The sequence below is a fragment of the Rhea americana genome, unplaced genomic scaffold, assembly GCF_003343005.1.
Source record: "Rhea americana isolate MKP2758 unplaced genomic scaffold, rheAme1 scaffold_29, whole genome shotgun sequence".
Classification (NCBI taxonomy): Eukaryota; Metazoa; Chordata; class Aves; order Rheiformes; family Rheidae; genus Rhea; species Rhea americana.
This window is the reverse complement of record NW_028186412.1, coordinates 3,133,633-3,156,813: the sequence shown is the minus strand read 5'-3', so window position 1 is coordinate 3,156,813 and position 23,181 is coordinate 3,133,633. Positions and strand designations below refer to the sequence as shown.

Below are 23,181 nucleotides of genomic sequence, written 5' to 3'. Positions count from 1 at the left end.
CTGATATTTAAACAAAGCCTTATACCTTTGATGACTATGTGATATATTACTTCTGTTCTGCATGATTGGTAGCATCATGGTATAAATCATGTCTGAAAGCAAAAGTCTCTTCTTCACATCAAACAGAAGTAGGCTTGACTTAAGCCAGTAATCCAAAAACTCTTCCACACATGCTCAACTATACCCATGTGAGCTATCCTAATATAAGAAACAGTCACAGTCTATTCCCAGTTATGTACCCTTTCCTTTGAGGGTAATATTGTCACAAAACTGCACATTCTGAAAGAAATCATAATCCAAGCTTGGGGCTGATGTTTCCAGTCCTCAAAAAATATCACTTCCAGTGGTGTTTGGTGGGGTGCAGTTGAGATTAGTTTTTGTCTCAGGGGACCAGGGAGGTTCTGGCTGCCCAGTTCAGCCCTGGTTTACTCCCTCAGTGCTTTGTGGAGCTCCAGCAGGTTGTACTGGTACAACTGAAGGTGGATGGCATCACATTATTTAGGATAAGCCCCCCTTCTTTTTTCCTGGTGGATTTCCCACATTGTTGTAAGCTATGATTTATATCCATTGTCTAATGTAAAGAGAATCTCCTCAGAGGCCATCTCATTTAGGATGAAAGGCATAAAGGCTTCCCACAACCTCCTATTTCTAATGGTACATTTAAAGAGCTCCTCTTCTGATCTCACTGAAATCAGCAGAAATCTCTTTAACACCAGTGAACTAGATTTCCTGGAGCAACAGGATTCCTGACAACAGAATTTGAGTCGAAAATTTAGCTAGACAGTCTTATGCAAGCTCCCTAAGAAATGCCAGTTGTTTGGAAGACATAACTCTTCCATCTATCTCATCTCGGCATCTGCATAAACCAATACAGGCAGACTGTTTGGCCAAACAGTTGTTTTAAAATGTCTTTGTGTATAAAGAACTTTGGAGGAAGTGCAGTAAGAATAGATTGTACAGTAACTATTGATGAAGCTACAGAAAGTGAACTTCCCTATACCCCTGTGGTTTCACTGCTGGAATAATAAGAAAACAGAGAGCCAAAGCTGGCTGCTAGCTGTGACATGACATCAACAGGGAAGTTAACAGAAAGATTTGTTTAGCATAATTTCATTTACCTCTTAGAATAATGATGCCATTACAATATCACCACCAAAAAAATGAGTCATGTACATGATTGCCACATGCAGCTCTCAGGATTTATATAAGCATTACAGCTGTGGTCTTGGGAGACAGCAGATTGAACACTTTCGGCTTCTGCAAGGGTCATTTGCAAGGCTAAGCACTATGCAATACTTCTTACTTTGTGCTGYTCTTCTCCTACCTCAGAGTCTTACTTTTCCAACACAGTCATGGAGCTCCACAGATTTGGAGAATATAAAGGTATGTTACCAGTGGGACAACATAGCTGTATTGTGAATAATCTTTTTTTTTTCTTTTCTTTTTTTTTTTTTTAGGTATTTGACCTAATTACTACATTCCTTTCACGTTTGTTTATATTATCTTATCTTACATTAACAGAACAATTACAGATACAGTCACAAACTTTGCAAAAGTGACAGAAAACAATTTAAAGTTGCTGTCTGGTTTAGACTCCCTAAATCTCATTTGCAAAAGAAGACAAGTTCCAAACTAGTAAATTAAGAAATTAAGAGAGGCATGTCATTTTTAAAACATCTCAGAAACATTACACATACTACTTTGGAAGGCTGTGGATATGAATGCTCAGTAAATTGCATTTACTTAAAAGATTGCTSTCTTACAAAGCCTTGATGTTATTGCCTTGTTATTGACTTTGTTGTTGTTGTTGTTTGTATACATGTTACTCTATAATACAGAGAGAGAATATTTAGTAAATCAAAATTGGAAGAAAAAATATAGATAAAACTAGCAATGATTGCAGGACTATGAAACAACACAATCAAATATAAAATGCAATTACTGAAAGATCACAGAGATACATATTGACTTTTACTTTCCTTTTCTTCTTTCAGACATATCTCGATAAGTTCTTTCCACTTCTTAGAAAAACAGATAGCCAAAGCTTAGAAGAAAGGATTAAAACAATGCAGAGGTTTTTCCACCTGGCTGTAACTGGAACATTAAATACAGAAACAAGGGAAATAATGAACCAGCCCCGATGTGGAGTCCCTGATATAGCAGATTACAAAACATTTCCTGGAAATCCAAGATGGAGAAACAAGCATTTGACTTACAGGTTTGTGATGTTTCAGGTTTTATAGGAAAAGGGGTTGTTTAGTATCCAACTATGAGGGGTTCCTTCATACTTAAATGCCTAAATGGTATTAATCTGTTTCTTTTTGCTGCCAGGATTGTTAATTATACACCTGATTTACCCAAAGCAAAGGTGGATGAAGCAATAAGTAAAGCTTTCATGGTATGGAGTGATGTGACTCCACTGCAGTTCAAAAGAGTTTATCAGGGATATGCAGACATTGTGATCGGATTTGCACGTCGTGGTGAGACTACTTCTGTTATTTTTAAAATACAATGGTCCATATTTGATTTACAGCATGCATTTTGCAAAATGCAAAAACTTACTTGTGATCCAAAGTAATACACAGATGAGGACATGCTTTTCTCTTGTGTCTGGCATCTAARCTAACTGAATTTAGCCAAGCTAAAAGCCTACTGACTCAACAAGTCAGCTTGGCTGACTTATTCTCTAGATCCATTAACTATATTTACTAGATCTCTGTTGAGTATAAGGGAAAATAGGACACCTCGCTCACATGCAGACAACTGCAAGCAAATGCTGAAGTCCCTGCTTCATTCATTTRAAGCATATTATATTGCCATGAAAATTCTGCTAGCATGCCAGTCAAAGTGAAAAAGGATCCTGCAAACTGGAATAGGCTTTAATCCCTCTTGTCATGCACTGAGACAAGATCTCTTTTGCCTGTGTTAACCCTGCCCCAAGGGGTTGTCATGCCCACTGGTCCATCCATGAGGTGTAGGGGAAAGACACAAAATGGTATTCGAACCCCCAAATATATCTGAATTGAATCAGCCAGATGGGTCTCCTAAAGGGGAAAGGGAATTTTCTAAAGTAGGTACAAATATTTTATCCTGTCAGCTTTTGCACTCAAGGTACGAAATGATAACATCCCACATACATTATCACATGAGTACAGAATAGAGCCTACCCCTAGGCTGGGGAACAAATGAACTCAGCTCTTTAGTAACATGGTTATCTATCCAAAATTTCTGACTTCCACTAAATCAGTGCAAGTGTGGGTGTTTACAACTAAAGCTGCCTAGCACCTTCCAACAGTGAAAACTTTTAAGTCCTTTTACCATTATCAAGCCTTAAGTATTGTTGCTGAAATAATTGCTTAATGCTGTCTCAAAAACATATTTCTGGAAAAGGTTCAGAAAAATTGTTCAGTGTTTTTGAATCACATACAAAATGAGGCATATTTCAAAAGGGAAAAATAGTAAATAATTATGCAAGTAAGCCTGCATTATCATATGTAAGTTTTGAACTTCAGTCATGAACTTGGGGAGTGTTTCCTAATCCTTGCTCCTTGATTTTAAAATCTTAACTTTCTGCTACCATAGGAAACTTTTTAAAAGAATAGTAATACACAACTAATGCAAACAAGTGATATACACCAAACTGCTAATTTAAACATTACAACCGATACCATCTGATGACATTTCTTTCTTTTCAAATGCAGAGCATGGTGATGGAAGTCCTTTTGATGGAAGAGGTAACACATTAGCTCATGCGTTTGCACCTGGAACTGGGCTAGGTGGAGATGCTCATTTTGATGAAGATGAAATGTGGTCAGAATACAATCAAGGTAAAACCCATATGCGTATATGAGAAATGGGAGAGCAAATACATATATCACAAGAACGCAACCATAGCAAATGCTTTCCACAACATTTCATGTATTTCAGTACCAACATTTCTTTCTTTCTTTTCAACTCTATTTCTGAAGTGCTTGTGCTTCTTTAGCAGCTACGTAATGTCTGTTCTGTTGGGATTTTAAAGCACTTTTCAAGGGCTAAACAAGTACTATAACCCYCTGTTTTCAACATAAAGTATGAAAAGGTACAATGACTGTCTTGTGGGAATAAAGTTGGCTAAGAGGACAGCTGAAAAGAGACTTAGGGTCTTTGCATGCCTACTCATGCARTGTTTTTATTAAAATATTACAATTAAATAGGAAAGTCTTGTAAAAACCTAACAAAACTCCATAGTTTCATTCCAAGGGAATGAAARGTGCAAATTCTCCTGCTTATTCAGAATCTCCGTATGCTAAAAACATGTCTTTAACATTGTTTTCTATGTTTCTGTGCTGTAGGAGTCAATTTGTTCCTTGTTGCTGCTCATGAATTGGGCCATTCTTTGGGACTCGCCCACTCAAATGTCCGTGGTGCTCTGATGTACCCTTTATATTCATATGAGAACCCGAAAACCTTCCAGCTTTCAGAGGATGATAAGCGAGGAATTCAGAAGTTATATGGTAAATTCACGATGAGATTTGATTTTGAAAATATAACCTGCTGGGGTACAGCTTTCACTACTCTCCCTGACTGCAAGGGCCTCCTCATATTACACAAATCAAGTAAGAGGAGAAAACTTGGGAAAAAAAAAACATTCTGATACACTCTATTCTCTATCATCTCCRTACTGCAGCTCATGGAGCAGCAGTGCAGACAGCCTGGCACATTGACTTCCTCCACAGTTGTACACTGCAGAACAAATTCTGTGCACCTTGCTCAGTAAATGAGCCATTTAAATGAGTGGGGCTGAGTAATATGTTGCTCCCTAGGAAAATGAGAGATACTGTCCCACTCACCAGATCAATGGCACAGCTCAGGGAATGTAAAAACTTCTCAGCATTAGCAATGGGGTAGAACTGGAATTGACCCTGAGGTGTAGATTTTGCCAGGGGTACTTTTCTTTAAGCATTACCTTCCTCGGGGCATGCAAGAGGAAAACAATGAGGATAAAATATAGTTTTCTGAAATGTCCCTTTCCAGTTTGTGTTTTATGTTTCTTTCCAACAGGGCGCAAGTCTGCAAACTCTTGAAGATAATGTTTCAAAAAACAAAGAATTCACATTTAGTACTTGTAGATGTTCCAAAAATATTTTACTCTTCTGGATAATCAAGGAGAAGCTCTTGAACTGCACATTATGTCCCTGAATTTTTACACAGACTTATTTACCCTTCATACAATTTGATTTGATAATTAAAAAAAAACAAAAAAAAAACAAAAAAAAAAAACACTTGGATATTCTGTTGTCTGATGTATTTTCTTGGGGATGGCATTTCACTGGTGGATTAAATGACACCTGCACATGCAATACAGACAGACAAATATCCTTCTGAATAAAGGCTTGGGCACCTAAAGGGCCTGTGTACATCTACTGCTAGAATTACAAATTGTGCTCCTGACCCATGGTTCCCATGTGTGCCCTGTTCCTTTCCAGTCCCTGCTGATGTCTCCCCAGAATCTCAGGGAAGGAGAGTGAATTAGAGCTCCAGGCCTGCTAGATGAAAGCAGTTTATTTTTTATTCCAGGAAGAAAAAAACCTCTTATTCTAGTCCGCCYGTCCTAATAATACTGGATACTCTCTCTTCGGTTGTTTGGGTGGAACTCAAGAGTTCACTTTCCCTATAGTAAGAACCCGACAATCAGTATTTCCATCAATGTGATATGCTAAATAATTTGCTAGTGGAAAGGTTTGGGGAGAGAGAAATAGTTAGAAAAAAAATATTCTTAATGCAAGAAACAACACTAGGTGGTGGGATGACTTACTTTAGTCATCCTGCTGATTGACACATCCAGCATGTCAAGAACATGTAAGCACAGGGTATGAAGTGCAGCTCCTTCCTTCCCCTCAGAAAGGTTTTTCACCTCCTGTGAGAGAGAAGTTTGAAAATAATCCCATCAGTTACTATCCACATTTTCTCCACAGAGAGCACAGGTCTCCCAAGGTAGGAGAAAAATAGTCCCAGACCTAGCAGAGAGTCAGATTCCAGACTGCAGTAAAGGCTATGCAGAATRAGACTAGTGAGATCCACTGCCTGTTTGGATGATCAGCCAACTTAGTTAACTTGTGTCTCAGAAATACCAAGTGCTCATTGGACCCAGTTCTGTTTTCACAACACCACAAGAAATGTCAAGAACTATGTTCTTCAGCGGAGTTATATGCAATTACAGTGCTTACGGGGCAGCACAACTTGCACAAGGGTGAGGAGGAGCCACTTTGGGATTTCCGTACATCTTTCTCCTCCCCTCAGCAGCAGCACTTCCCCAGGCCCTGTCAGGGCTTGATGGCTCATGGTAAGGATGGGAAGCTGGAGCCCAGGCAGATTGTCTATCAGCCCACAGGATTTCCATACCCTCCCAAAGCAGTTCTCACATACCACCATCACACAGGAAGATGAACACTAGTTTTACAGCTGCTTCCAAAGGCAGTATTAGCAGATTGCATAACAGAGGAAAGGGTATATTTTGTCACAGATCCATGCTTCCAAGTTAGAGTAAAAGGATAGGCCTGAAAAAAACAAATGACCGTAACAGTGGGTAATGAGCTGGAGGAGTCCTGGAAGAAGATGCAATGCTGACAGAAAGTATCCTGCTCTTTTAGCTAGGACTCCACAGAGAACGTAGCACAAAACACAGACACACCAAGATCTTTATTAAGCTTAAGTCTGCACTGTGCCACTCAGTAGCACTTCTCAAATAGAAAACAGCCATAGGAGACAGACTTGATCATAGGAAAGACTGTGTAAGACACTAGGAAGACTCACTGCTAAGAACACAAGAGATCCTGCATGAGGTGCCATAYTGAAAAGCAACAAAGGCATGAGAASAAGCACTTGCCTGGAAGGAGCAGATTCATTTTCTATTGTACAATTAATTTCCATATGAACTGAGAAGAATGGGCTAGGAAGACTGTCTTGACGGTGAGACTCATCTGACAGTCAGCCTTCAGTGAGCACATGAGCTGACCAGTCTGCAACAGGACCAGCACAAGTTGGAGCAGGTTAACTTTGTGTCTCAAAGCAGGCATCTCTGACAGGCAGCACAGCCTGGCTGCCGTCTCCAAAGCATGTGAAATACAGCAGGGCACAGAAGGCCACAGATGGTACCACTGATGAGCTGTCCTGCATCTCTCGCAGAGTTTTTGCTGTGCTCCATCTGCATACAGAACCTCTCCTTTGAGAAAACAGCTGCTGCTGGCACACTTCATGTCCAACACACTCCTTACTCTGCTTCCTAAATGATGGGAGAGACAGCCAAGGAAAAGAGATGGAACTCAGTCTTTTGGGACAATGAAACTTACACACATGAAAAGAATAGGAAACACCTGGCTGGGGCAACCTACAGGTTGGGATAAGAAAAGGAGAAGATGGTCCACGCAGTCTTTCCTGTTTCTGTCTCTTAGGACTCTCTTTGCTGTCCTGTGAGAGGATGGGTGCAGTATTTGCGGGTCTCAAGGCACTTGGAAACACTCAGCATSAGGCTGGGCCCCCCTCTGGCTCACCAGCACAATGCTGTTCACTCTAGAAGAGGAGGCACCGTTCCCTGCAGCCAGACCCACTGACTCATCAGTGGGAAGCTCCAGCCTTCATCAGAGGGAGCATCCCAAGAACATTACTGTTCACTTTAAGCACTTTTAACTGTAACTGAACTATGCAATATCTGCTTCCATCTAGTGGTACAGCTCTGCAAACTCTGTACTGGCTCCACACCCTTTTGTAATATACATTTTATCAGTTTACAAGCCCACAGTAGTTCAAAGAATACATATCACCATTAGGGGAAATCAGGGACAAGGACAATGCTAGCAAGGAGCTGCTGCTCTTCCTTCTTCACTTCATTCTATTACATTCAGGGTAGATTTTTATATGATATCTTAGGACATACCTGAGGACCTTTAATTGTATTCAGTTTAAATTATTTGKTTTTGAAATTATTATTTATTTAAATAATATCTGCTATTTGGAAAGCATGATGTCTCCTTCTTTGCCACAAAAGGAGAAATGGGTAATCAAATAGTATTTTGTTTGGATAAGGCTTTGATTTTTTGTTTGGCTGCACTACTGCSCTGTTAAATTAAAAAGATGGCCAAACATAGGTTTTCTATTCCAGGTAGTACAATGAGCAGCAAACAAACTCTGGCTTGGGAAAGAAAAGTGGTGACATTTATGATGGTCCTTTGACCATCAACATAGAAAGAATAAGCTTTACTCTTACTGTAAGAAAGTCAGGGTTCCTATCATAGAGCTTTTATTGGAATGAATTTAATGAGTTATTTGGGTATCTTGAGCTTACTCCAACAAACATGGAGTGAAACTCCGAGACCACTAAGTTGATGTACTCGTGATCAGAATTCTATACAGGAGATGCATAGAGCCTGTAGGTAAAAATTAGCTGTAATTACTTAAAGATTAGTTTTAATTCATATTATGTTAATATTCCATCTAACTAGAACTAGTATCTGCTGTGTAATCAAAGACTAAGTCAAAATGTGTATGTTTGGAGAACTTTAATTGTACCACTTATTAATCGTTTTGTTCTTAGAAGCATTTTTCAATAAATTTGTCATGTACAAATTTATATATACAGACCTATGTATAGTGATTTATATCAATTTATACTGATTAGAATAAATTGAAACAAAATCACAAGTTATTTTATTCTTTTGAAAAGAGGACAGGGCTAAACTCCATCTCTTTCATTAAACAGATTTTAAATATTTATTATTTTAAAAGCATTTGAAGCTATTGATCACTGAAGGCATCAAAAGAAGTGATGAAGCTTACAGTTTCCTACACTATAYATATATATTCCTATAGTTTCCATTTTACTTAAAGCACTAGTAATTTCCATAGTTTAAGTACATTCATGACTTAATCATGACTCCCGGTGGAGGTTCTTATTAATCTCCGAGAGTTTTCTAGTCACAACTTTCACCTTTTGTTCACTTTAATCTCTCTAAATAACTTCTCTCCTTCTTCTAAATATTTCTTTAGTTACTGCTTCTAGCATTATCTCCTCTTCTCATTAATGACAGTAACAATTTTTGGCTATACTGGAGTAATGCACATTCAAATGTGACTTCAGACATTTCTTTTAGTCTACTAGGATACTCAGTGAAGGAGAATCATCTTTAACCCAGAACTTCCCTGTGAAATGGGTGGTACTGTGTCTCTGGAATTAGTTTCATTTGAAACTCTASAAATTAAAACATTTCAGGGAGGTATGGGAGATTAAACTAGGCATAAAGGTGCCTTCATTTACCTTTTGATTTAATTTAATAATTTTCCCAAYCTATGAAAAAGGGAAGTAGTAGTGAAAAAAGCATAAAGACAGAGTATCATGGATGGAGACAGCTGTCACACTACGAAATACACCTGGTTCATGTTCTCAGCTACAGGATGATGGTGCTCCAACACATGAAGTGACAGCTAAGTCCAGCTCTAAATTACATAGTAATTTTCAACTCTTTTCATTTTCTGTATCTCCATGCTTGAGATTATATTATGAACAGTGTATGTTTCCAGAACTTCATTTCATTTTTCAATTAGATATTTCTGCACACGGTATTAATAGCGATATTCAATAAAACTTTTCTAATTTAATTCTTGAGCAGATTTTCAAGTTTAGTATCAAATTATTTTAAGCTAGGTAGTGGGGAATTGATATTAGAGCTCATTTTTAAAAGGGAGTGGGCATTCAGCAGAGGAGCCAGTCAATACAAATCCATGTTCCAAAAAGTATCTGTAATCAGAACATTTTCATTACTGAATTCATTCTGAAATTTGTGCTTTTAAATATTTTTTAAAATTATTGCTCTAGCTGATACTAAACTGCATTTGCACAAATAATAACATATGTCATGCTGTCATACCTTGAGGTTTGACTGTGTCAACAAATCTGATTACATGTATAGATATTAGTTGAAATCTGATTACATGTATAGATATTAGTTGTTCATATATAATAACTGAAAATGTAACTAAAAATATATGATGATTTTACTAGGCAGATGTCCTTCACTGGTTGACAAATTACATATTTTAAAACTCTAATCAGAAACCAATTTAAATGTTTGGTACAAGCAGAATTCAATGTATTTATTTTCCTCACGCAGTCTGCTTCTGAGTTAAGAAAATTAGGTTTAACATTTGTAGTTCTCTGTTGAAGCAGGTCTATGCTTCATTCTCAATTACRTATAATAAAAATTCACAATATTGTTACTCTTTTTGTCCCAAACAATTAAACAATATTCGTGGTCTTATACTAAGTYTGTGGAGTCTTGCAAGACTCCACAGACTTAGTATAAGACCACRAATATTGTTTTAGAGAAAATCTTACCTGCTTTTCTACCTTAAATCTTACCTACCTTAAATCTAACCTGCTTTTCCAAGCTTCTCTGCAATCAGTACACTAACTAAATACTCCCTCTTACACTTCTTTTACAAGGTTATTTTACCAACCTACCTCTCCCTAACTTCACCTGACTATTTAATAACTCTGACTTATCTCACCACTTTCTCAACACTTCTTTTTCTTTCACATTCACACATAAGGGGATGTATCCAGGGCCCTTTTTCCTCCTCAATTGAAAAATAAAAATATGTTTGCCTCTGTTGACTGCTATTCCTAAGAAGAGAGACAAAGCTACTACCGCAGCMGCCTGTCACCCAAGAGGCATTCAGAGCCAGGAGAAGCCTTGCCATCAGACCACTCGGCTCCCACTCCAGGTCTGCGTGGGAGCTAGGCTTTGCACAATGGCTCCTATTGTTTCCACTTTTCTTTTGCAGTGGGGATTAATTACTGCACACAGTAGATGAAGGCTAGGGACACCCACTAATAACAGGGGAATGAGATCTCCAGAAAATAAATTTAATGACATCAGCATCAGAATTTTCAGCCTTAGTTATATAAAGCTGCTGCAGGTAAAAAGCTGACAGATACATGATGGGAAAGAGCTGATGAGCTACAAAAGAATGAACTATGCCCTGTTGCAGTACCATCCTCTTGGCTCTCCCTCAATAGTGTTAGCTGGAAATTTCACCCGATCTGAACATGCTTTTTTTCTCTGTTTTTACAAAATTCTATCTTAGACACTTCAACAAATCTCACCTCAAACAGGATGTTCTCAGTGGTATGATGCTTTCAGTTTCAGCAATGTCAGTCTGAAGTAACAGCATTGACGTCAATGGAACTATTTTGGATGTATTTATAAGAGTAAAAATGTTAGCAAAGGACTAGAGAAAATATTATCTGTTTTGATTATTGCTACAGCAGGAACTAGAAGCCAGAGAACTCCAGATAATCACTGCTTGTTGGAAAAGGCTGAGGAAAATTACTGGTGGTGGGGAGAATTGTTAATGTTTTCTATCAGCTCTATAAATAAAGTTCATGGACAAAAAACAAGCAGCATAGATAAAAGCAACAGCTGATCAGGGATACAGGAAAATATGGAAGCTCTTCTCTATCAGAAAAWCAGAAAACTACAGTTCAGGGAGACTTCAAATGAGAAAAGAGGTACTTTTTTGCACAGCAAATATCCCAGTTGTGGAATTTATTTACATAGGGCATTGTGGAGGTCCAAATTATAAATGGATCTGGAAAGGTCTTATGTAGGATAAAGGCTATTAAACATGAAARCCTAGTGGCAAATGGCAGCTCACCAAGTACCTATCTTACTGATCAGCAAAGGAAGGATCAGTGTAAACTCATTCAGTTCTTTTATACTACAAATCTGGCTATAGGTGAAAGGAAACACACTTTGTCTGCAAAGCCAAAAATTGTTAATATAACAGAAATTTTAGCAGTCTAATCAAAACGTTACTATTATTCCAAATTAAATTATTCCAGAAAAAGAAAGAAAAAGAAAGAAAATAATACTAATATAAAATAGTCTCAATAATAACACAGTTAAAATGTTTGTGCACATATTTCCTAATACTTACCCTTTCCCTGCTGTTGTGCTCCCCCTTGCCTGGGTCCTTTGGACCYCAAGGTTGCTAGCATCAGTCTGAGGGTAGCGTTACAGTAAGTCAGCACTGTCAAAGGCTTTTGGCAGGATGCCCATGGTGCTAATGCTGATAGGTTCTTTCTCTTGACCCAAGGTGCCACTTGTGGCTATTTTTATATTTTTGTTAACACACTTTCATATTTTGATGTTTCTTCATTGGTCTGTAACTATGCATTATATCAAAATGTACTATGTACGGTGATTTCATTTATGCTAGACTTTTGATCTTTGTTCTTTTTATTACCCTGTAATACTGGTCTTGCCCAGTTCCCAAGGCAAGACCAGTCTGTTTCTTTAACAGACTGTTGGTGAGCAGCTTATAGCCTGGGGTGTCTGGTGTTATCCTTTGCCCCTTTTCTTATCATGCTTGCATTCCTCTGCACTGTATCCTGTGTTCCCCCTTTTGGGCCTCTGCTATCATACCTTATCTGTATTGCTCTATACTACACCATTATGGTAGGGTCATAAATACTTCATGCTACACAGAATAACTCCTTGTAACTGCTAACTACATAAAATAAAGTAAACCACAAACTTTTACAATGATAAGCAAAAGTAAAACAAATTAGGCAACAGCCACCTGGCCATTAGAAAAAATATCCTGTTAGAGCTCAGTAAACCAAAACAAAGCTTCAGGCAGGCAAAAACAGGTTCATATAACGTTCGACAAGTCCTAAGGCTCTGTAGAATTACCAGCAGTGGCTGTGCTGTATTTAAAGGGCTAGAGTTTCTAATCCTGCTTTCCTGTGGTTCCACTACTTACCATGGCAGACATGACCAAGGGTTAGACGGTCCTGACCCCTATTGCTAGTCTCACCTTGCAACTTTCATATAGAAAGCAGAGTGTACAGAGAGACCTAGAGGTCCTGTGGCAGYCAGCCTTGGAAAAAGGTACCAACTATAGCACTGGTTAGATTATTGGTACAGCATACCTGCTCCTATAAACCAAATAAAATATTTTCCAGTATCAGTAGATGTAAGGTACATGGATATTCTCCAGAGAAATGGCTTCTAAGTATTTACTATTTCTCTCAGAAATAGTAAATCAGTTATCTCCTTTATCAAGGAGATAAAACATCTGCCCCAATGACATTTCAGAAGACAGAAGTTGCAGCAGCACAGCAGGATAAACAGGGAGGAGATTTGGTACTGCCTCTTTGACAACACTGCTCCCCAAATACGTGTGCCCATATATCAAGCAAAGCCAGCAAAGATAAGGAAAAATATTCACAAACCTTTCTATGGAAAAAAACCCCCATATTTCTATATCCATGAAACTGAGTTTCCCACCACTGTTCTGATACATTAAAAGACAAGAGTAGCTGATTTACACATCAGCTTGAACTAAGGAGTACATCCTTATTTACTTTTCACTGTTTTTCCCAAATTCAGGCTTTCACCAGGAAGCATATGGTTACAGCACAGGCTCCAGTGGCAGGTAGCTTGGCAGGCTACGTGGAGGAGACACAAAGCAGCAAGCTCCCGCATCCCCAGGAGCAAGAGAGGGTGGTGGCAGTGSAGGGACTCTGACTGCCGCTGAAACGTCAGAGCCAAGGAATGGTTTCTGTCTTTTAACAGCTCATTCACAGCTTGACTCTGCCAAAACTACTTACATCAACTGTTGCCTCACAGTCATAAAAAACAGTGGGCCAACTGCCTTCATGGTAGGAGGTATCCTAACAAGGGGATGGATCACCTTCAGAAATGGAGACTGATAAATGTAATTCACCTCTAAACTCAAATGCCAAAGAGTAGATGATTTTTTTTTTTAATTTTCCAGACAGCAAACACTGGTGAGGGAAGACCAAAAGGAGACAAGGAGACTGAGATAATGCAAAAGAGGCCAGTCACAGGCTTCAGTAATACCATGTCAGGTAAACAAGAAAAAAATGAGACCAACAAGCAGAGGACTAAAACTGTTACGCTGGAAATCTAGGCTTGACATGTGAACAAAATAATAAACGGCTTGGTTATGCCATCACTCTGGTCCATTTGAGGATCTTAAAAAGCATGTTGGGAAAAATGCCTAGGATGCCTTGGGAAAGCCATGGAGAGCTTCAGGCTCTTCACCACTGAGCTCGAGGCCAGGTATTGTTCTTGCCAGTGGCATGGGACAGCAGAACCGTGGCCAGCAGGTCTGCGGCTAGGCACACTGCAGGTCCTCCTGCATCCACCATCTGCCTCCCCTTCTGCTGCAGGAGTGGGCCATGCAGTCAGCTCTCACCAGACCAAGGCTGACTAGTGAGCATGGAGACTTCACCATACTAAACAGAGAGCAACCAGCTGCCAAGGCCAGCGTGCCATCCCAGAGCACCTACTCACAGCTATCCAGCTTCTTGGACTCTGATACCACCAGCAAAAGCAGCTTGCCTCACCTCTCTTTACTGAGCATAATAATAATGATTTATTATTACTTTATTATTGTTCATTGCAATGTTACTATATTTACTATCTCCTCAACTTCTCCAGGACTGATTGTAAAAAAAAAGAAATAGTAATCATCATGTTGATCAACATACTACTCAGCAGGGGAAYAGAAGCACAATTGTTTTACAAAAATATACTACACTGTAACATACAGAGAGCAACATGCTTTAATAAAGTGTACTCTGTACACTTCTGTTTCTATTCTAAACTATTTCCTGTTTCACTTTTAATCTTACGATTTCTACTCAGTGAAAACCCTTGATGGCATTTATTTTTTAAAAGGTTTGCTATGGGGTTGGGTCAATGTCTCTGGAAGGAGGACCTCTTCATATGTGGGTTTTTTTTGTTGTTTTTTGTTTTTTGTTTTTTGTTTTTGTATGGTGATCATATTTAACTTTCACAGATCACAGAATCATAGAATGGTTGAGGTTGGAAGAGACCGCTGGAGATCATCTAGTTCAGACTCCTGCTCAAGTAAAGTCACTTGGAGTATGTTCCCAGGACCCTGTCCAGACGGCTTTTAAATATATCCAAGGATGGAGAATCCACCACCTCTCTGAACAACTTGTTCCAGTGTTCAGTCACCCTCACAGTAAAGATTTTTTCCTCATGTTGACACAGAGCTTCTTGTGTTTCAGTTTTTGCCTGTGCTTCTTACCTTATCACTGGGCATCACTGAGAAGAGTCTGGTCCCATCCTCTCTACACACTCCCTTCAGATGCTTCATATTGATAAGATCCCCCCTTAGCCTCCTTTAGGTTGAACACTCCCAGCTTTCTCAGCCTTTCCTCATATGAGAGATACTCCAATCCCTTCGTCATCTTACTAGCTTGTTGCAGGACTCACTCCAGAAGCTCCATGTCTCTCTCGAACTACGGAGCCCAGAACTGGATACAATACTCCAGATGTGGCCTCCCAGGGTTGAGGAGAGGGGAAGGATCACCTCCTTCAAGAGCATCTCTGTCAATGCTCTTCTTAATGCACCCCAGGAGACCATTGGCCTTCTTGGCTGCAAGAGCACATTGCTGGCTCATAGTCAACTTGTCGTCCACCAGGACCTCCAGGTCCTTCTCTGCAGAGCTGCTTTCCAGAAGGTCAGCCCCCAGTCCATACTGGTGCATAAGGTTACTCCTCCTAGGTGCAGGACCCTGTACTTGCCTTTCTTGAACTTCATGAGGTTCCTCTCCGCCCAGCTCTCCAGCCTCTCCAGGTCTCTCTGAATGGCAGCACAGCCCTCTGATGTATCAGCCACTCCTCCCAGCTTGGTATCACCAGCAAACTTGTTGAGGAGGCACTCTGTCCCTTCATCCAGGTCATAACTTTCTGGAACATCTGTTTCATAAAGATCAACACAACAACCTGTTCATAAATGGCCTATATGAACATGTAAGAAAAACAAAGAGAACAAAGGATCCTTCTCTTTTCTGAACAGGCTGAGAAACGAGGGCTTAAGCACAAGCATGCACTCTTCAAGTGCTAGACCTCAGCCACAATACRAATACAAACAGGTGAATGCTGCCTGCAAACTACCTGGCCAGCGCCAGGGCACAGGCCCCTTCTATCTCATGATGCTAAACACACAGACAAACTGACRAGTTCTCAAGGAAATCATATCACTTCCAGCAATGGATACACACCATTAGCAGTATCACTCCACTTGACTGTATGCTTCCCTGGTACAGTCTTTTTAAAAAAGATGCCTCTTAGCATCTGTTTAAATTGCATCAAGTGAATGTGATTTAAAGCAGTTGATTTCTGGGAACCCTCTATTTCCACACAAAACTTCTATACATGCCTTCCAGAGGCATGATGGGACTCCTTAGTATTTTTTAATAAAGAAAGATTTCTGGCCTCGAATTACAATTACATGATGAGAACAAAAAGTATCTGCATATATTAGTCCCTTGTCAAATATCATATAACAGGGAATTCGTTCCGGGCTCCCCAGTACAAGAGAGACATGGAGCTACTGGAGAGAGTCCAGTGTAGGGCTACAAAGATGATCAGAGGGCTGGAGCATCTGCCCTATGAGGAACAGCTGCAAGAGCTGGGCCTCTTCAGCCTGGGGAAGAGAAGACTGAGGGGGGATCTGATCAATGTGGACAAGTACCTGAAGGGAGGGTGTCAAGGGGACGGGGACAAACTCTTTTCAGTTGTCTCGTGTGACAGGACAAGAGGCAATGGGCAGAAACTGAAGCACAGGAAGTTCCGCCTGAGTGTGAGGGGGAATTTTTTCCCTGTGAGAGTGACGGAGCACTGGMMCAGGTTGCCCAGAGAGGTTGTGGAGTCTCCTTCTCTGGAGATCTTCAAGGCCTGCCTGGATGCAACCCTGTCTACCATGCTCTAGGTGCCCCTGCTGAGCAGGGGAGGGTGGACTAGATGACTCCAGAGGTCCCTTCCAACCTTACTGACTCTATGATTCTATGATCATATGAATTCCTTATTCCCTGGGAGGGAATAAGGCAAATTCCTCAGAAGATATGATTGGAAATACTTGGTTTTAAAGTTTATCCAGAAGCATAAGTGTATTCCAATGATAAACGTACCAAAAGATCAGTCTACACTGAGAAAAGTTACATTCTTTCGTGATATCAATTAGAAATGGCCTGAACAAAATAGAGAAAGACAAATTAATCTCTGACTCACATCTGTTTAAGTCCAGAAAACCTCCAGTAACATATTTAAAGTCATTCTGGATTTAACTAGATATCATAGAGTAAGATTTAGCCCATCCTACTGATAATAAAAGCAATACTTCCTGAACTTTTTATTCTGTATTTTGAAGTATTTGCATGGATTTTTTTTTGGTCTATTCACACATACTCACTACAATCAAATACATCATATTCCCTACCATTCTTACTTTTTCAAAAGACTAACATATTATAAACAGCTCTATTTCAGAGAAAAAGGAAAACTATCACATAGATCTTTTTAATTCATATGAGCAGGAAACTATGACTCACTAAAACTTCTGCAATTGTGAAACCTATTGCAGTCACCAGAAAGAAACTTTGATTGATTTTGAGATTGTTCATCTAGTCTTCTGCGTCAGCTTAAGGAAAATTAAGGATGCTTAAGTATTTCTGGAGAAGATGCTTTTTCTCCTCACATTTTTTAACAGAAAGCACTCTAAAATAAGGCTCCAAGACTCAGATTGAATTTTAGACATTCAATTTTAAAAGCCTACTCTTCTTACAACACATATATAGTTCTTTTTAAATTTTTTTACTACCTGTGTGGCTTCTGGCTAAATAGGCAAAAAGAGGATTCTTTTCTAGAACTATGTTTATTTCTTTACATATGAGCCAATAATTAACAATTTCTGTTCTAACAGAAAAGTTCACAAACACAAAAATCCTAGTTTCTTATATTAAAGAATGCCATGCACTACAGTAAATTATCTCAAACATTAGTGCCAAATACTCTGTTGGTGTATTTGAGTAAGTGTTAAATTCATTCCTCTGGTGCAAAGATATTAGCATGAATGCATGAAAATACACATTTTCATCTTTTAAAAAATTGTATTTCTGCTCATCTCAGAGAATGTTCTGTAATGGCCAAATTTTTCTGCAGTACTGAGAGCTATGTTAATATCTATTGCTGTAAGTGCCTTCTCTTTCCATCTATATGAACATATGCCTATATGTAAGTTTAAATCAGATCTCAGAAGCTAGTTGGGGTTAGTTAGCCTTAATCAACAGTAGGAAAGACATGCCCAAGGGGTAACTACCAAATACTGAAGGAAGCAGTATCGTCCCTTTACAATGGGTAAAACTCCCTGCCTCGGTGCAACTGATGCTCAGCTGCCCCAAGTGCTGTGATACTGGGGGTCCACATGGGTCCAGAGGTTCTGTAATGGGTTCTGTAATGGATTAGGGCTCATTGTTTTTCAATCCCGTTGATATGGCCAGGCTCCAAATGAGCTACTAACCATTGGATCATTGAAACCCACCTGAAGTCCCATTTGGATTTTTTTTTTTTTTTTTTTGGGGGGGGGGGGGAGGAGTACTATTTCCTGGTTCACACTGCTACAAACAGTCATTGTATTATCTCTGCAATGGGGCTGCATTGCACCTAGCAAGGGGAACGCGTTGAACTGTTGCCATTTCTGCAACAGGAGAAAAGTGAGAGGTAAGTCATTTTACTGGGGTTCTTAAACTCCCACTCACCACCACAATATGAGTGCACTTTCACTGTAAACTGAATATTCAAAATAAAAAGTCCACTACACTTGATTTTCATAAAGAGTTTTGATCCTTGTGGGAAAACAGCTATAACAGACTGAAGCACTGTATTTTTACCATTAAATAATCCATTCAAATGAGGCCAGTGATGATTGAAAGTTTTTTTCCTTTTGATAACCAGCACATTATATGAAAGAAGCCAGCTGTTGCAGTCAATTTCTTATTCATCAGAGTGCAAAATAACAGATAAAAGTGGCTAAGAACTAAAACAGATATGGTGTCTGAATTACCTGTCAATATGTAATCAAGACTCCTGAGCACCCTCTGCAGCAGCTTACATGCTGTTCTGYGGTGGAAGGGCTCTACGTGCCAGGAATGCGATTCTGGCATTTCTCACCGGGACTTGCTTCAAATCTCTGAACAATCACAGTATTCCATTTATTATCTGCATGCAAAATTAAGCCCTAGGSACACTCATATATATACACGGAAGATATAACAATATATGGTTTTAGTACAAAATTTCATGTATGAGCTAGCATCGCAAATTTTGAAAACACCAATGTCACCAAGAGGCCCACACCTACAAAGAGCACATTACATTACAACAATCGAATATCTGGTGTATAGATTGGAAAATCCAAGTCTACCCAGGAATAGAAATTTCATAGAATTAAGGCTTTTCAAACAATGATGTCCACAGATCTTTCTAACTGAAATACTTAAATTATGGCTGCTTTTCATCACAGCTTTTTCCTTTTGGCCAATACAGAGCTCAAGAAGATGCCACTGTGCATTCAAAAGGTGCTGGTGCTTCATGTGGGAACAGCTGTCCAGCAAAAACTGGCTAACCCTGTTAGTGCCAATGCAGTTAAGAAATTGCTTCCTTATTCTTGCTTTAAAAACATAAATGAAGAAACTCAAATGCAGATATGCTAACACTGACTAAATGGGTTGCCATTTTGGTCCCCCTTGCCCTTATCAAACTTCAGGGCAGATTTCTGTAGGGCTTAGGTAATAATCTTGCAGTGCCAGGAAGCATGAGTTAAACCTACTTTAGCCAGTATTTCAGCAGAACAGGTTGCATGTTCCTGAACAGAAGTACTTTGCTTAGCTAGTAATGTTGCTGTAACTCTGATATCTATGGATATAAAAGTAGCAAGATTTGTAAAGCTAGTTGTCATCTATTATATTTGGAATAAAACATTTTGGTGGAGAGGAATAGAAAACTTTTCACAAGTCCAGTCTAGGCACAGCAGAGTGGAATGACTGTTCTGAGTACAACCTAAATTAAATTACTAAGACGTCTTGAGAGAGGAAGTTGGTTAACAAAGCATGTTAACTGGGAGAGATGACACGCCTATAGAAGTGAATGCCTGTGGAACAGCAATGGTTTAATAGTTCATGGGATTTAGGGAAAACTATAATGGTCATAAAACTTTTATTGAGTAAATATTCAGAGAATTTCTACTTCCCAAGTTCATCTTTGAAGCTATGTTGTAAGTCGTTTTCCTTGTTTCAGCTTGTTCTGTCCTCTCCTTATTGTCTTTGTAAGTTAGCTATGCTCTGTAGTTGTTCTTTGGCTTCGCATACACCACCCCCACAAAAGCATTTTCATGTTTCATGGACAACGTGGATCTGAGATGCATAGACGTAGGATCCATGCATTTTGATGATTCAGTTTGGGGATTTTTATTTGTGATGCTTATACAGATGTTCTAGCACTCATACATCTATCTCACTAACATAGGAGAATCTTTACCAACCAATCAAGGACATTCCTCTGAGAGGTCTGCCTGTATCTTTGAAAGAGCTGCCTAAATGTCAGTACCCTGAGTACACTAACAGGCCTTAATTGCCCCGACCATCTTCACTTTGCATCTCCATCCACTCACTGATCCAGGAGCTCCATTTCAGCCCACACTTGGACCTTCAGTCTTTGCCAGAGCCATACGGTAGGTGTGCCTGTGCCCAGTCTTGTCTCCCCTTGCCCTACCTTAGTCACAGGTTTTCATGGACAGACTCCAGACTTAAAATGTGGGAGCCTTGTCTCCAGTACTGTCTGTTGCATCAATCTTGTCATAGTCTTGTTTTCAACTCATCTCGTGCTGTTCTCAAATGGACAGTGTCCTGGATGGACACTGGATCAGACTCATCACCTTGCTTTGTTTGAGACTGCTGGTGGACCTTGTCACTGTTACCACCCTGGCCCTGCTCAGGTCCTGCAGGATGAGCCCTGGTCAGTTAGGATGCTGCTCCTGCCTATGCTGCAGTCATCCTCAGCTCCAGCTCATCCTCCTTACAGGGTAATCCTCCTCTTGCTGCTCTCTGACACTGAATACCACATACAAATTTAGAAAAACATAAACATTTCCTCACCAACCCTATTTTATGCAGAAATCTACATGGGAATTCATTAATWATACCATATACTGAAAGGAGATTACAACTTTCACTAAATATTCCCAGAATGTTATCATCGGCATACACATGAACAACTCCCAGCCACCCCAGATATACTGTCAAAAATACACTTCCCACGGAACAACAAATACCAAAGGGAACATGATAATGCCAAAGCAATAAATACAATACTTTCCAAAACACCAAAGTTAAGGGCCCATACTACTTTTAAACACACCTTAGTTTCTGCTAACTCATCACTCTTCTACTGGAATTACCTACCTACCTACCTACCTACTTACTTCTAACTCTGTTTCACAAGTCTAGGACTTTTATTTCCACATATTTTAACTACTCTTTTCCCACAGACAGACAAGTCTGTGGTTATTCCCAAAAGAAATTGCTTCCATTCTGCTCTAAGCCTGATGCTTGCTGGAATGGTGTCAGAGCTGAAGGAGAATTTTGCTACCTCATGACTTACACACTTCTTTACAAGCTTTGTAGCTGATTTCACAGTTAATGATATATAAGACTTTCCCAAAGGCATAGGGAAACTTCAAAATACTTCTGTCTTTAATTTTGGTTACCTAACAGCATAAAACACAAGCAGAGACTACATAATTATCAGTACCTTTTAAATGGAGTGTGAACAGTATGACTCAACCTCAGCCATAATCTTATGAAGGGAACAGTGAGCCCTTGTCAAAAAGAAAGTATTGCTAAACAAATACTATTCAGATCAATATTATTAACAAGGAGAATAAACGTACTCACTCTTGAGGCTCTAGAATAAGATTTTTAAATGGTATTTAGAAAATTGTTTCATGTTAAAGAGATGTTTGCATGTAGTTTTGTCTTTTTTGTTAGTATTCAATATCCCTAGAGCTTAGCCTGTTTCCACTGATGCATGCATCCATAGATATTTGCTATTCCAGCATCATCTCTTTGTACCTATTGTGAAAGTGTAATTTTTTCCACTTACTATCTCTTCAGGCTTGTATTTCCTCTGTCTAGATACCGCAATACTTTGCTGTTCTGTCATCTTTTTAACACACAGGTTACTGTAAATAACACAGTAATACACAGTCTGTGTAATACACAGACTTCTGCACAGCAGGTAACACCAGCCCCAGTCCTACAGCGAGCTTTGGCAGGGTGAGCCCTGGCTCCTGCGAGCGGCTCATTTGCAAGATCCTCACATCAGCACATGTAAAATCCCTTTGCTTTTCTCAGGAGCATGAGAAGTGCAAGCTTTTGGGTGAACAGTAGGATTAATAGTCCCAATTTCCTACAAATTTGTTTTTACTTGGCCATCTATTTTCCCCCAAACYTGTAACTTAAATTAGGTTTCAGAGAAACACCTCTGCTACTCCTAAATGTAGCTGAAACTGGCCAACAAGCTCAACAACTATGGTTGGGACAGACAAAAAAGCTACACAAAGGAACAGGTATCCAGAGCAGAAGCTTCACTGATAACTACACTTAAATCATCCTGTCATGTATCTGCTGTATCTTCCCCGTACCCATGGCTTTTTTGAAGCACAGCTCAGTGTAACCCATGGCTACTGGACATCTCCATGCCCAGTTACACGCCCTTCAACACAAGCCTGGCTCTTCCAACTAGTCCCTTGCTTGGTGAAGCACCAGGAGAGGCAGATACAACTGAATTTACATTCAGAGTGGCCTGTGCCTCGTGAACCACCGCCTCTACTGTTAAGGAAGCCTCTCCTGTGAAAAGACCAGTACGACACAGGCATGACACAGGGCAGTGAAAATCTGGAGAAAGAGCGATAGCAGAAAAGGAGGCAGGTATTTGAAACCACACCCGATTTTTTTTTAAGACATAAATAATTCTGATGATTTTTAAAGAAATGATAGAAAACAGCTCAGAGAGTGAAAAGGGCATAAGTGGGGAAAAACAAAAAAAAATGAGCTCCCTTATGATCCCTGAGAGAATCTATCCGGACCGCTCGGGAATCGCTCGAGGCCTCCCGGCCTCTGCATGGAGCTCTAACAAGCCTCCCTGCGGCCGCACGGCCCTTTTTTCACTTATTCTTTCTTCCAGTCACCGCATTCGGCGGCCTCGCGGCCCCGGCAGCGCCCCGAGCCCCCGCGCCCGGCGGCCG

The 23,181-nt window shown here is 39.7% G+C and overlaps 1 protein-coding gene across 1 annotated transcript; it reads left to right on the top strand.

Annotated features, from left to right (window-relative positions):
• Positions 1-1,167: 1,167 nt before the first annotated feature.
• On the top strand, positions 1,168-5,230 carry MMP7 (matrix metallopeptidase 7). Its single transcript, XM_085309104.1, has 6 exons — positions 1,168-1,383; positions 1,995-2,218; positions 2,332-2,480; positions 3,702-3,827; positions 4,335-4,496; positions 5,044-5,230. The coding sequence occupies exons 1-6, from the start codon at positions 1,168-1,170 to the stop codon at positions 5,064-5,066; spliced, it is 900 nt and encodes a 299-aa protein (XP_085165230.1). The 3' UTR covers positions 5,067-5,230.
• The last annotated feature ends 17,951 nt before the right edge of the window (positions 5,231-23,181 follow it).